This window comes from Alternaria novae-zelandiae (genome assembly GCF_023758075.1).
Source record: "Alternaria novae-zelandiae strain BMP 2774 chromosome Unknown scaffold_42, whole genome shotgun sequence".
Lineage (NCBI taxonomy): Eukaryota > Fungi > Ascomycota > Dothideomycetes > Pleosporales > Pleosporaceae > Alternaria > Alternaria novae-zelandiae.
The window spans coordinates 14242-27641 of NW_026057002.1; the positions used below are offsets into that span (position 1 = coordinate 14242).

General features: G+C 53.9%; 5 protein-coding genes across 5 annotated transcripts; 4 read left to right on the forward strand and 1 right to left on the reverse strand.

The window, feature by feature from the left end:
- Positions 1 to 75: 75 nt before the first annotated feature.
- On the forward strand, positions 76 to 1044 carry J4E88_010834 (uncharacterized protein; the record flags this gene model as incomplete). Its single annotated transcript, XM_049404424.1, has 2 exons — positions 76 to 81; positions 109 to 1044. The coding sequence occupies 2 exons, from the start codon at positions 76 to 78 to the stop codon at positions 1042 to 1044; spliced, it is 942 nt and encodes a 313-aa protein (XP_049249785.1).
- Positions 1045 to 3435: 2391 nt separating this feature from the next.
- J4E88_010835 (uncharacterized protein) lies at positions 3436 to 4544 on the reverse strand (the record flags this gene model as incomplete). Its single annotated transcript, XM_049404425.1, has 2 exons — positions 3436 to 4137; positions 4194 to 4544. The coding sequence occupies 2 exons, from the start codon at positions 4542 to 4544 to the stop codon at positions 3436 to 3438; spliced, it is 1053 nt and encodes a 350-aa protein (XP_049249786.1).
- A 2603-nt stretch (positions 4545 to 7147) lies between these two features.
- Positions 7148 to 7714, forward strand: J4E88_010836 (uncharacterized protein; the record flags this gene model as incomplete). The annotated part of the gene is made up of 1 exon (XM_049404426.1): positions 7148 to 7714. The coding sequence occupies one exon, from the start codon at positions 7148 to 7150 to the stop codon at positions 7712 to 7714; it is 567 nt and encodes a 188-aa protein (XP_049249787.1).
- Positions 7715 to 8971: 1257 nt separating this feature from the next.
- J4E88_010837 (uncharacterized protein) lies at positions 8972 to 9901 on the forward strand (the record flags this gene model as incomplete). The annotated part of the gene is made up of 3 exons (XM_049404427.1): positions 8972 to 9244; positions 9300 to 9529; positions 9589 to 9901. 3 exons carry the CDS (start codon positions 8972 to 8974, stop codon positions 9899 to 9901), a joined length of 816 nt encoding a protein of 271 aa, XP_049249788.1.
- Positions 9902 to 11388: 1487 nt separating this feature from the next.
- On the forward strand, positions 11389 to 13157 carry J4E88_010838 (uncharacterized protein; the record flags this gene model as incomplete). The annotated part of the gene is made up of 3 exons (XM_049404428.1): positions 11389 to 11937; positions 11984 to 12683; positions 12736 to 13157. The coding sequence occupies 3 exons, from the start codon at positions 11389 to 11391 to the stop codon at positions 13155 to 13157; spliced, it is 1671 nt and encodes a 556-aa protein (XP_049249789.1).
- Between the last annotated feature and the right edge of the window lie 243 nt (positions 13158 to 13400).

Consider the following 13400-nt stretch of genomic DNA (forward strand, 5'->3'; position numbering starts at 1 on the left):
CCCTCCTGAGAGGAGCGACAAGCCGGTGAGGATGTCATAATGGCAGACATGCTGACAGCTATGCAGCTAGAGCGTATGGAGGTAAGCACCCCTTCCCCTTCGAACAAGTGGACGAACATGGGGGTCGAAGCTGATTCGGAAGCCAGTCTGATCTCAGCTGAGCTGGACGAACAACTATCCGACAATCTTAATGCTTCGGACCGGTCAGCTCATAGCGAGTCACTGACAGCGACAGGCTTCGCAGATGACGAGGAGACCGCGCAACCCGAGGAGTACGCAGACGATTTCGACTCTCTCGAGGATTTCGATATTGACTTCAGCGCGCTTCTCCCATCGGACTTCCCTGATTTCCCCTTCGATGATTTGAATGACCCCTCCGACGAAAAATGGGCAGAGATGCTGAAAGAAGTCGACGCATGGAACAAAACACACAATAGCGCCACCGAAGAAGACACCCACACCAACACCGCTCCCAACGAATCCTTCACATACGCAGTCGACCCCTTCACCCCCGAAATCTGCAAAGCCGACCTAATCCGCTGCCCCATTCCCATCCCCACACCAGAAACCGACATCCTCGTCCACTTCTCCACAGAATACGCGCGCTCAATCCGGCTCCTCAAAGTAAAATACCGCTGGTACCACTCCAGCCCCTCGGACTGGCAAAAAGAAGTCAGCACCCTCATCTCCGGCATCGACAACGCGTCCAACGACCTAGAACCCTGGCTACCGTTACACAAGTGGCTTGTACTATACCGTCGCCTCATGCAAGGCGCGACGGCCCGTGAGCGCTACAAGACGAAGAATTTCTTGCTGAAGAAGTTGGAGGCGATGGCTAAGATGCGGATGGAGGAGAGTAAGGCGGCGGTTGTGGAGTTACTGCAGGCGAAGGGGATGAAGTTGGCGCATGGGGCGCTATGTGGGATGAAGCGTGCGGTTGATGAGGATTGTGAGAGAAGGGGGAGTTTGCTGCTGGGGAGTATTCCGGAGTTTACGAATGAGCTTGTTGGGGGGTTTTCGGGGAGGTGGTCGTGGGTGGATTAGAAAGGTGTGTAAACGTAGAACTACCTGGGTAGAATCAATGTTCAAACAGATGGACGTGCGTATGTGGAATGTTACCTGGGTATTGAGACAGTTGAAACGTTTGCGAATGTACCAAATGCCATCGTCCCATCCTCCCTCACCACTTCGGCATCTCCATCCTCGCAGTACCCCCCCTCACCTCCGGACCTCATCTCTAAAGGCTCACGGTTATTAGACTACACCCCGTAATCGCGGTTGACGATCAAAAGCAACAAAGATAGCGCCCGTACAAGCTTCACCAAGACCTATGACGTCACACGCCAAACTCCGAAGTAAGATCGCCCTCGGGTCACGAACCCGGGCATGAATCTTGGATCCATCGTGCGCAGCTCACTACGCCGTTTCAATAATTTCCCGGCGAACTCTACGGCCATTCCGCGACCATGATGAACTATTGTATACGCACCGGTGTACTCTTGGCCTACGCAGTTCAGTGCTGATCCCTTTCGTCTTATTGCATCATTCTGTCGCGCGTATCCCGACTTCAACCAAGCTCTCGCTTGGATGATTTGCGCAATGCATGCGTTGCCAAGCTACAGCAACGCAAACTTCCGACGTCAAAGGAAGGGGACTCAAAGCAAGGTGCCAGGATGCTGATTGGCTGAGAAGACAACAATTCCATTCGTGCAGGATGCGGGTAAATCATCTATGCAAATTGAGAAAGTCTCATCCATGTCCTTAGCCAACAAGGACGACGTTGCAAGTAAATGAAATAAAAGACGACGAATACATGGGAATCTAGGATCAACGTGGGTGTTGGGCGAGATACCAATGCGATGCGCAGAGTTGCGCAGTTTGCTGATCACTGATCGGCCAAAACCTTGCGAGGATCTTCACTTGTCAAGGCGCCAGATAGCAAACTTCGTGTTCCAGCATCATGCTTACTGTCCGTAGACTTTCTCGCTTCCTGGTTCCCCATGTCTACCATAGCGTATCTCCGCACGAGTTTCAACCGGTCAGACCCTTCTTTTCCAGACATGCACAATCACTCTCGCATACACGCCATAACCCTCGCATCGAAACTAGCCCAGTCCAGTCCATGAAAACGTGGCACAACACCACCATCTCCACTCCACCACCCCCATGGAATTTCAGACTACCGCTCTTAGCCCTACGAAAGCAAAACTTTCTACCGACATCGTAGGGCTGGACCAGCGCCACATTTCCCCCCAGCTGAAGAAACAATCGTGACAAGGCCATATCTATTCTATCCGCCCGAAGCTACCACCTTAGCCTTCCCGCACCGCGCTAGTCGCCACGCTACATCTCTCCGACACCAGCGATTGCTGTGGCGCATCTAGATCCACTTGCTAGTAAATCGTGGAGAGCTGAAAAAAGTAAAATGCAGAATGCAGAATGGGCGGCAGGCGGCTAACGTGAATGTTCTGCGCATGTCCAGTGTTTTCGGGTCAGTCATGCTTAGTCGGTGACAGCGATGGGCGCTGGTGGTGTTCGCTTATCTGGCTGAGGAGGCATACATGTTGAGATGATAGGCTGGCAGCATTGATGGGCTTCTAGGTTGGCTTTGTTTGCTGACGCTGGGCTGAGACATGGGTGCGTTGAAGTGCGGAAACGGACATCGGGGTACGCCGTAAGACTGAGGTTTGGACCGAGTGCGTGAAGTCGTCGCCGGCTTGGATTTCGTTCGACAAGCACGGGCGGTCTGGTAGTCTCTGGTCTAGCCACGCGGCAGGTGAACGTCCGGCCCTTCTCTCTGTTAGTGACCGCCCGGCAAGTTTGTCGATCTGAGATGGGGCGCGCGTACCCGAGACAACTCTGAAATGGCAAAGATCTGTGAGGATCTGGATTGAATGAAGATCTCAATGGCGTAGTCGAGTGTGCATCCAGGCTCGTGGGTCTGCGATTGCGCTCACGGCACGGGAGACGGCACCATTGCGGTGAGTGAAGCGCAGGTGCTTCCTCGGCGAAGTGCAGATTAGCAGCATGTGTAAGAAACTGAGAAGACGTCTCGATGTACTGAGGCAGTGATGTGTCATTAATGATTCTATGTAGCCCAAACGCTCACTGGAGCTTTGCGACAAAGGAAATGCAAAAGGGTATATTCGTATGAACAGCATGTGATGTGTCGCACCCCAAACGCCTGGTAATGCCATTTTGTCGCACTCTGCGACTCGACCATGCCCATGTGTAGCGCCGTTTGCAGAATCTGATAGATACCGTGATGATGGAGTACAGCAGGTGAGTCTGTGTTGCCGACTCAGTCTAGAGAGTGGTTTCATGTGCCTTGTGGAACGCCGTTGAAAATCGATATGGTGAATGCTAGGTCTTCGTTTGCTGATGAGGGAATGACTGCTAGACAATGCTGTCGATGTAGCGGATGCTCGCAGATGATTATTTGCGGAAGACGCTCATGAAGCTCTTGCGTTTGGTCATTCCTGAAGTCATAGGCCTGTCGGCAGGAATAGGAGGCGGCGCTGGGTGCGCGGCAGACGCGGACCTCTTGCCGAACTTGGAGAGTATGGGTTCAGACTTCTTGTTGACGATTCTGCTGTCGTCAATCTTCTCATTGACAGCTACTCCGGAATCGCGGGATGCGTCGTGAGAAACCTCAGTGGTGACGACTGGTCTTGCGCCATGGTCAGCCTTGGATAGACCACGAGACAGCTGCATGGTACTCTTTGCTTTGAAGACACCAGATCTGCGCGAGCTCTTGGTCATGGCACGCTTGATGTTGCTACCAGTCTCCTCGGCTTGCTGTCGCTCCAAGCGCTCAATTTCGCCGAGGATAGTCATGCCGTTCATGGCAAGGCTCTCTTCGGGGATGGGTACAAATTTGACTACGCCACGCTCCGGCGCAACGCCGATTGACTCAGCCATGAACGTCTGAATCAGGGCGGCATTGCGTTTGTTGGTCGTGGGTTGCAGTTGCACAGGCAAAGCGTTAATGGTGAGCATATAGGTGGGCTCAAATGAACCACCGAGGAGCAGACACGCTGAGTGGTTGACCGTTATCATGATGGAGGCTTCTGGCCTTTGATAGCGCGTCGAGAGGTGGTGCGAGAGGTCGGTGACCAGGGTGTATTCGTCTTTGATCTACGCCGGGTTAGTGATTTGCCAAAAGAGTGGAGCTCGGCAGAATAACAACTTACGATAACGTTTGTCCGCAGCTCGGCTACAATGGGGGCATCCTTGGTCACACGGTCGCGAGCCGACGACGCCATGCCGTCCTTGTAGGAGAACTGATCCTCGTAGAACTGTGCACGCGAGCGCGAAGTCATGGGCCGCAGGGGACCTACTTCATCCGCGGCGGCACTCGGAGCGCGGTTCCGGGAGTCGTGCTCGATGTCCTGGACCGACTGGGGCGACGATGCAAAAGAGAACTGTGAGTGCGCGGGTGAGAGCTGTCCATTGGCCTTCTCCGGCGAGAGGAGGGTAGTGCCTGCCTGTTGGGGAAATGCATTGTTGCCGGAGTAGGTCGAGGTGGACGATGGGCGTGACATCTTGGCTTGGGTCGAGGTAGAGTTGTTGACCGAATGGGGCATGATAGAGGAGAGAAAACGATGGGGAATTGAGGATATAAGAGTAACGACCAGGGTTATCTGTCTGGTATGGGATTTGCCTAGATATGGATAAAGGCGTTGGTGCACATGCAAGAGCGCAGATCCCGGCGCGCTTCTCTATCTTGCAGTGTGAGACGAGGTCCGGATTGAGACGCGGTGGCGTTTGGTTATCAGCGACCTGGGGGAAACGGAAACTGGGAGAGAGTCCGTGGGGAGTCCGTGTATCGATTGACGGTGTGGTGGAAGATGGTGCGGCAGGACGCAAGTGATGGGCGGTAGCAGTCCAGGGTTGAGGAATGGATGACGACTGAGCAAACACCCCGCAGATGCAAAAGGAAGGCGCTGGTCGGAGAGATGCAGGAGATGGGCCCTGGGCAGAGCACGGCGAACCACTGTATGATATATTCCCATAGTCGCCGCATGCCAGTGCACTTGAGCACCAAGCCTCAAGCATCTCGGGTAGAGCGACAGGGGTGCGGCCTCAAGTTGCAGCATCACCTGCACACGGGCCAGCCGCCCGCCATGCAGTTTTGGGCGCCTGCACACGATCGGACTGGGTATCTGACATGAGGCCTGGCTGAAGACGGCTGTGCGCTGCATCCTTATCTGGCGATGCGTCAAGTGTCGGCGACTCCAGCGAGCCCTCAGCTCTCAGGAAAGCCATGTTTGCTGCTCCAGGCGCGCCACCACCCGCACCTGCCAGCTGTGCCGACCGCGCTTTCCTCACCCCTCGCTGCGACTGCCAGTTGAAAATAGCATCGCCCACAAGGGAAAGGGCAACCCCGTCCCCCCTGGTCCAGGACGTTGGCCTCAATCTCAGCGACAACGCAACACCACTGTGGTCCACTCAATCGAGGTTTGACGCTGGCTCCTAGCCCGCGCACTAACCCCGTCGCCGGCCACTCCTCCTACCCCGCCAAACCGAGCCTAGCCTGGAGCCGCTCTTCTTGGACGCTCGCTCCGGAGTCTCGACCTCTGTTCGACGGCCGCGCCTCTCGTGCCATGTCTCTGGTCTGCCTGCACTCTTTCGTCAGGAGGTACGCGGGCGGGAACAAGCAGCATCCGCTACTCTACCTGGAGCCGCCCTGCTCGCACAGCATCGGCGGTCACTGGTACATGTCGTGGCCACATTCCAACTCCGCAGTTCGGCGCGCTGCCGAGCGAAGCCATACCAGACACCAACGCCGACATGGTCACTGATGTGCATATGCCTTCCAGATGCAGAAAGGCACGACACTGCACGCGTCACAACCCAATCACTGAGACAGCCACCGGCATTCATCCTTCAGTCACTTCCACGCATCATGGGTACCCAAATAATTTGTGTGCAAAGGAGCGGGAGATAAACAGCTGATGCAGGTACTAGTTCTTGTTTGTCCCAGTCTCGACCCCAAAGCGACGGGACCTAGCAATCTCCACTTATATTCAATGGACCGTACCTCGATAACGACTCAAGCTATTGCTCCTTCTCTGCCACGTCTGCGTAAGGAGTTGGGAGATAGCCAACCGCCCAACTTTGCTCCTACCATGTTCGCTGCGCCTCGACTTCTCCCGAAATGACTGTCCCAATCCATGGTGAACCAGCACCAATCGGAACGCAGTGCGCAGAAAACCCCCCTGGCTTTACAAAATCCTCTTTGTTCGTGGCACAGCTCCATATATGTACTATGTGTCAGGCGCTCTGCACGTCAAGACCCTTTCGAAATGTCTGCTGCCAACGCCGTGTAACGACGTACCCTACCGGTCGCATAGTACCACCTCGATCTCATTTCCCCACAATTGGCTCTCAGCCTCTCGAATAGATAACTAGTCCAACGGCTGGCCTCTCTCTTTGTCTCGCTGGAACCGCCTCCTCACGCCATTACCAAGTCACGATTACACCGACTTCATTAGTCTACATACCCCATAGTGAGGGTTCGATCCAATGCGGACACTACGCGAGTAACCGTAATTATCAATACGAAATGAACGGCGCCACCGTGCGGCCCGTATTCTGGCTTGCGATGCAATGTCAAGCTTTTGAGGTGGGCTTGTGGCGCGTAAACGAAGGAAGGATGGTCTGTGTTCTCCGTGATCGTATAACGTTGTTTCTTACACCTGCTCAACGGTCGGTTGATGTAGTTTGGCTTGGCAACCAGAGACGGTCTCCGAAATGATTACGGTTGTGACAGTGTACATACCGTGGCGGTGTAGCATAGCGGAAAATTGGGAGATGTGATGAACCAACATAAGGCGCCCATTCCGAAGGCTGTGCAGCACCGAGGACGGTGCGCAATACCGAACGAATGGCCACATATGAGATAGGGCGCCTTGATTTATGGCCTGAGGATGAGCTTAGAAGCCTTTTGGAGTCATGGAAGCGAACGAATGCTACAGACCTCGGTATCAGAATGTTGTTGTTGTATTTTATGACGTACACGTGAGAGCGCGCAGCGTGTTGTGGATCGCGCGGGCACCGTCCAACATCAAGCGCTGCCTCACTCCACATTTCGTGACCTCCATTGACCACCCGCAACTCAACTCAGTCTCCATTCTGCCTCTAAATGCCACCTAAGAACGCGACAGCGAATGCCGCGCGCCGGAAAGGCCCGTCTTTCAACCCACCAAGACCCGTGGGTGCGCCTTCTCAAGCATCCACCGCGACGAAACGCGCCCCAGCGGTGGCATCCCGCGCGACAGGCGCCGCAAAGAAGAGCAACGCGGGGTCCTCGAAGACAGCCTTCACACCAGCCGCTGATGTAATCGATCTCTCCGACGATGATCAAGACGAAGAGCTCGCGGAAGATCTGAACATCTCCGACTTTGACGACATCATGGACGATGCACCCACTGCCAATCCACCGCCAGCGGCCGCCGCCCTCGACGAACCCGCTATTTCCCGAGCGCTCCTCGCACGCCTACTTCTAGAGAACTTCGAAGACCCAAACATACAAATACAAACAGGTGCGATGAAGCTGGTGGGCAAGTACATTGACATCTTTGTCACGGAAGCTTTCCTCAGAAGCCAGGACGAGATGAAGGCAGCGGCAAAGGACGGCGGTAGCATCGATGGTTTCCTCCAGGTGGAAGATCTGGAGAAGCTGGCACCCCAACTTGTGCTCGACTTCTGAGAGTGCTGTACACATGAAGACACGAAGATTCAGCGCAAACCAGCGAGGAGATGAGAAGGACAACTAGCTACTATCTGGATATATGCAGGCTTATTTGGATATGGGGTTAGCATGTAGCTCCAGGCGACAACCAACGGGGAGCTTCATACAGACCATAGCGCTGGTCTCGAGGACTGCGCCGCACCATACATGCGCTCCTCGCGGCCTATCCTTGGATGACAGAACTGTAAGGGTATTTTTGGAACACCACAAGTCATTACGAGCGAAGACGGGTGTTCGGCCCACGGCCAAGGCTCGTGGTAGTAAGAGGTGGAGATGTCAAAAGGCCGAAACATGGACATGTACTCATCTGTCGTTTTCAGAACGAACTACTCTTCAGAAGTCAGGCCGAAAACACCCATGAACAAATGAAGGACACGTCGGCCTGGCATGTTTGAAACATGACCACATGACGCCTGGCTTCCAAGATCTTGTCGGTGACTGCTACTCCTACTGCACAGCCTGACCGACATGTAATGCAAAATCTCGCAAACAGATCTTCCGGTTGCCTGGCTTGATCGGCCTTGAGATTGCCGTTGCCGCGCGTGGTCTGAAGCATCATGGGGTTCGGCTCAAACACACCCGGAACGTGGAGCGCGTCGCACCCTCAACACCTAGCTGCATCTCGACGAACACCAATATTGCGATATCGTCAACGCGACACTGGAAAAAGCATATGTTTTTTGCTTTGCACCGCACTGCACTGCGTTATCGTCGACTATCTCTTGCGTGCTTTTCAAATGTTGCAGTCATCTCACAGCGATGATGTTCCCGCTGCAAGCTACAGACAAATATACCCGTTTTAAGCCTCATTTACAGGGTCCTCAGCCGAACCAGGAGGCTGAAGCAGTTCTCGCCTCTAACGTGTCGCAACACCAACCCCATGTATCGGAATAGCTAGTAACCGCCCAAGCCACGCATGCAAATCTTTCATGCCTTAAGATGGCCCTATAGCCGTCACCTCAGGCTCTCTTTTCTTCATCTCTGCATCCCACGTTTCTTGTCACTTTGTGTTGCATTTTCCTTTGCATCTATCTTTCTTTACTTACCTCTTCACAATCTTTAATATACAACTGGCTAGTCCAGCTTGCTACTTTTCACGACCCAAAGCGCTAGTCGCCCATCCACTCTCTTGACGAGACGAGCATCGCAATACGAATCGCATACTTAATACCAAACTCGCCTTTACGCAAACGAACACCACATACACTAGTCAACATGTACTTCTCAAGAGCAACCATCGTCTCCGCCATCTTCGGCCTCGCATGCGCACAGGAGTCTTCCATGTCTATGTCCATGGGCTCTGCTACTGAGCCAACTCTCTCCTCAGCAGTACTCGGCAGCGTCTCGACCTCCACACCGGCCGCAATGGCAGGTATGGTCATGACGCACGTAGTCCAAGTCGGAGGACCCAACGGAAGCCTGACCTTCTCTCCCTCCAACATCAAGGCACAGCCCGGAGATCTTGTCCAGTTCCAATTCCACCCCAAGGTACGTCCTATCATAGTCCCTACTTCCATCTCTCCAACTAACAATGCCCCAACAGAACCACTCCGTCGTCCAATCCACCTTCGACAACCCATGCACCCCCATCCAAAACATCATGAGCAACAAGACCGACGCCTTCTTCTCCGGCTTCATGCCCACCAACGCCTCCCTGACCGCCACAAGCCAAGTCCTTACCTACACCATCCGCGTCGCAGACGAGAAGCCCGTCTGGTTCTACTGCTCCCAAGGCAAGCATTGCCAGGCTGGTATGGTCGGTGCCATCAACGCGTAAGCCACTGCCCCGTCTACAACAATCCGCATGCACCTACTAACACTGTATCCAACAGTCCCGCATCCGGCAACAAGACAATGGAAGCCTTCGTCGCCCTCGCCGCTCAAGCTACTGAGAACCTCTCCCCCGGCCAAGCTGCTGGCTCTGGTGGCGCATCTGGAAACACACCTACCTCGCCTTCAGCTGGCGGCGGCGCAAACTCTGGCACTGATGGCACCTCTGGTGGCGCTGCAGGTGGCGATGCTAGCGGTACTGCCAGCGGTGCTCCTGCCCAGCAGACTGCCAACACTGCGGCGGCTGGTTTCAGCGCCCAGACCTTCATCGGCGCTGCGGCGGCTGCTATTGTTGCCGCTGTCGCCGTCTTGTAAGGTGGACAATTCGAAGCTTCTTTTTCTGGTGTGATTACGGGGGGTTCATCTAACGTTGTGAAGATGGACGGTTGGAGATTGTATGCAAGAATGGCATTATTTTAGTTTATGTGATACCACGTTTATATGCATGGCTTGCAATTGATCTAGAGCTGGTTTTTCACTCTTGGGTCTGCGGTCATTGGCGCTTTTTGCTTTGAGAAATTGGTAGAAAATAATAGAGACGAATATTGATTGCTCGTATAAACCTTCTTCGGACTATTTGGTGAATGAGCATGCTCGAATTGGCCTTGTTATCTTCAGGCTCTGTCTATTACCTGATGAACAGTCTTGCTTCGCGAGTTCAGGTTTTCTAACCTCTGCGACGAGACTCGAAGAGACCTAAGATGGCTAGCATGCACCCTCTTACCGATCAACGTCAGCGGGGAACACGTGCGTAGAACAGTGGATGCACACAGGTCAAGCGGTGGAGATATGCGGGTGGGGAAAACGTGCAACACGACTCACAACACCGTGCACAAAAGAGCCCGGGTAGGTTACTCCAAGGAGTATGTGCAACGTCCGGTCGAGACCGACCTGATAGCATCGTGAGGATTGGCTCTGGTGTTGCTGCCGCGGCGGATCTCGCGTTCATGCGCCATGATGTCATGCAACTGAGCTTAGAGTTTTCACCCTGCACCTGCATCCGTCGCCCGCAGAGCCTCTTCCCATCTATACCCCAATCGGACGACTACGGCATGATGATCAGTTGCCAGACCGCATTCTGACATGCCGCAGCTGGAGCCGATAAGACTCTTTCTTGCTGCCTGCCCGAGGTGCCACTGACCCACTCAGACGCGACAGTCTGAAAGATTTTGTCAACGTCGCAACGCGATTAGAGCGAGGCAACTCTCTTGCGAGCGTACCTGTCTTTGTAACGGACACAAGGAAGCCAAATAAGTCAAGCATTATCGGGTGACCACCTTAGCTGCTTGAGAACTTGTGGGTTTTCGACCCACTTGGCCCATTCTTTGCTTGAGCCGCATGCAGATCTACGGACGTTTGGCCTGTCGGGAGGTGAGCGCACGTCGGCAAGAAGTGGATTAAGCACATATCTACTAGTTTTTCGCTGCATGGACGAAGCTTACCGTCACATAGTTGGGTCCACAAGACACAACCGCCAAAGAGCACCCCGACATGGCCAGGCTAGGCCCACCCTGAGACACACTTCATCGCCCAGGTCGTCGATGTCGTCGATGGCATCTATCACCCCGATCTCAACGTCAAATTTTAGGCCGATTTTGTACGAAATGGGTTCGCAACAATGGATCCCATTGTGACAGGCCCCTCTCTGAGTGGAGAGTCGTTCTTCGCAACGGGCTTTCTCCTCAGACGTCATTCTGGAGGTGGATGCCAAATGTGGACTTTTGTTGGGTTCAAGAGGGCCTTAATACCCCAACCCGCACCCCGACTCTCATCTCCAGCTTCTTCGTCCAGCCCACCTTACGATGACGGAACGCGAGTCCAGGCGCCCTTCGCCCGCCCGAGCTGGGTCAGGCCCAATTTCCGAGAAAGATGATACCTCGCGACGCCCAAGTATTCCAGCCGAGACTAGCGAGGAGGAGAAGTGGCATGTCGATGTCCCTGTCGACCCTCAAGGAAACCACCACCCGTCGATGATCCGTGCAGACGGGAAGCGCGAGCTGAGAGAATGGGAGTGCTGGGACAAGCTCGCATACTCATGGCCTAAGTGGAAGAAGGCCATGTATCTGGCTTCCATTGCTGGAATCCAAATCTCCATGAACTTCAACACGTCGGTCTATCCTAGCGCCGTCAACCCCATCTCCGAGCACTTCGGAATTAGCGCACAGGCAGCGCGCGTTGGACAGATGATCTATTTGGTCTTCTATTCCTTCGGCTGCGAGCTATGGGCGCCATGGAGTGAGGAGTTTGGTAGATGGCCAATTCTGCAGCTCAGCATGTTTCTTATCAACATCTGGGAAATTCCATGCTCTGTCGCACCGAATTTCGCCACCATCATAGTCTGCAGAGCTCTTGTAAGTCTCCTCCGTACTTAGTACTTTCGTTGCTGATGAGTATTAGGGTGGTCTCTCCACCGCAGGAGGCAGTGTGACTCTTGGTCTTATCGCGGATATGTACGAACCAGAGACGCAGCACTGGCCGCTCTGCTTTATCGTCTTGTCGTCTACGATCGGAACCTCTATCGGTGGTGTCATCGGCGGCCCTATCGAAAAATATCTTTCCTGGCAATGGAACTTTTGGATTCAGTTGATCTTCGGTGTTGCTGTGCAAGCGGTACACTTCTTCATGCCTGAGAGCCGAGCTACCATTCTTATCGATCGCGAGGCCAAGAGACGTCGCAAGACCGGCGAAGATCCCAACATCTACGGACCGAATGAACTTAAATCGCCACGGATTTCGCTCAAGGAAGCCGGGAAGATCTGGCTCCGTCCGTTTGAGATGTTCGTTCGGGAACCTATCGTCTTGTGCCTGTCGCTACTCTCCGGTTTCTCCGACGCTCTGATCTTCACGTTCCTGGAAGCGTTCAACGTCACATTCCCGAACAACTTCGGTTTCGGCACGCTTCAAGTCGCTTGGGCTTTCATTCCCATCAACGCGGCTTACTTCTTCACCTACTTCTTGTACTGGCCTTGGTTCTGGCGCGATGATCACCTGCGCAAGAAGAACGGCCCCGACTGGATGACACCAGAGCGACGATTGAAGCCGCTTCTTCTGCTTGCGCTCTTCGAGCCTATCGGGCTGTTCGGATTTGCCTGGACTTGTAAGTTGACTCCTGAACACCATCAATTGAACTTCAGCTAATAGCGCCACAGGTATGGGACCACCACAAACCCATTGGATCGCACCGATGATCTTCTCCTTCCTCGTCGGACTGGCAAACTTCGCCATCTACTACTCCTCCGTCGATTACATGATCGCCGCCTACGGACCATACTCGGCTTCGGCCACCGGAGGAAACGCGTTCGCTCGTGATTTCCTCGCCGGTATCTCCGCCATGTACGCCACACCCATGTACAACAACCTTGCATCTTCAAGCCCCCAGAAGTCCGAGTACGCCACTACCCTACTGGCATGCCTGTCTTGTTTGGTCGTGGCACCAATCTACGTCTTCTACTGGAAAGGACCCCAGATCAGAAAGGCTAGTAAATTCGCTTCCCTTCTTGCGGAAGACAGGAAGGCGGAGGGCGTCAGGCGACTCAGTAAGGCTGACAACCTTGAGAATCTTACCGCGTAAGCTTCTAGTCACGAAGTCTATGATACCCTAACCATCCTACATGACGGGTTCGGACGCGTCGTTGAAGGTATTGATCTTTTCACGCAATATACCCGAGTCTTGGAACATTCATAAGTTGGCCACGACTCTGTCTATTTTCTGAACATCACTCCATGAGCATGAACTGGATATCCTTGTCGTATCATAGCTATGCGATCACGAAGTCGCGGCAGAATGATGTACAATGGGTTGGCTCTCAATTCG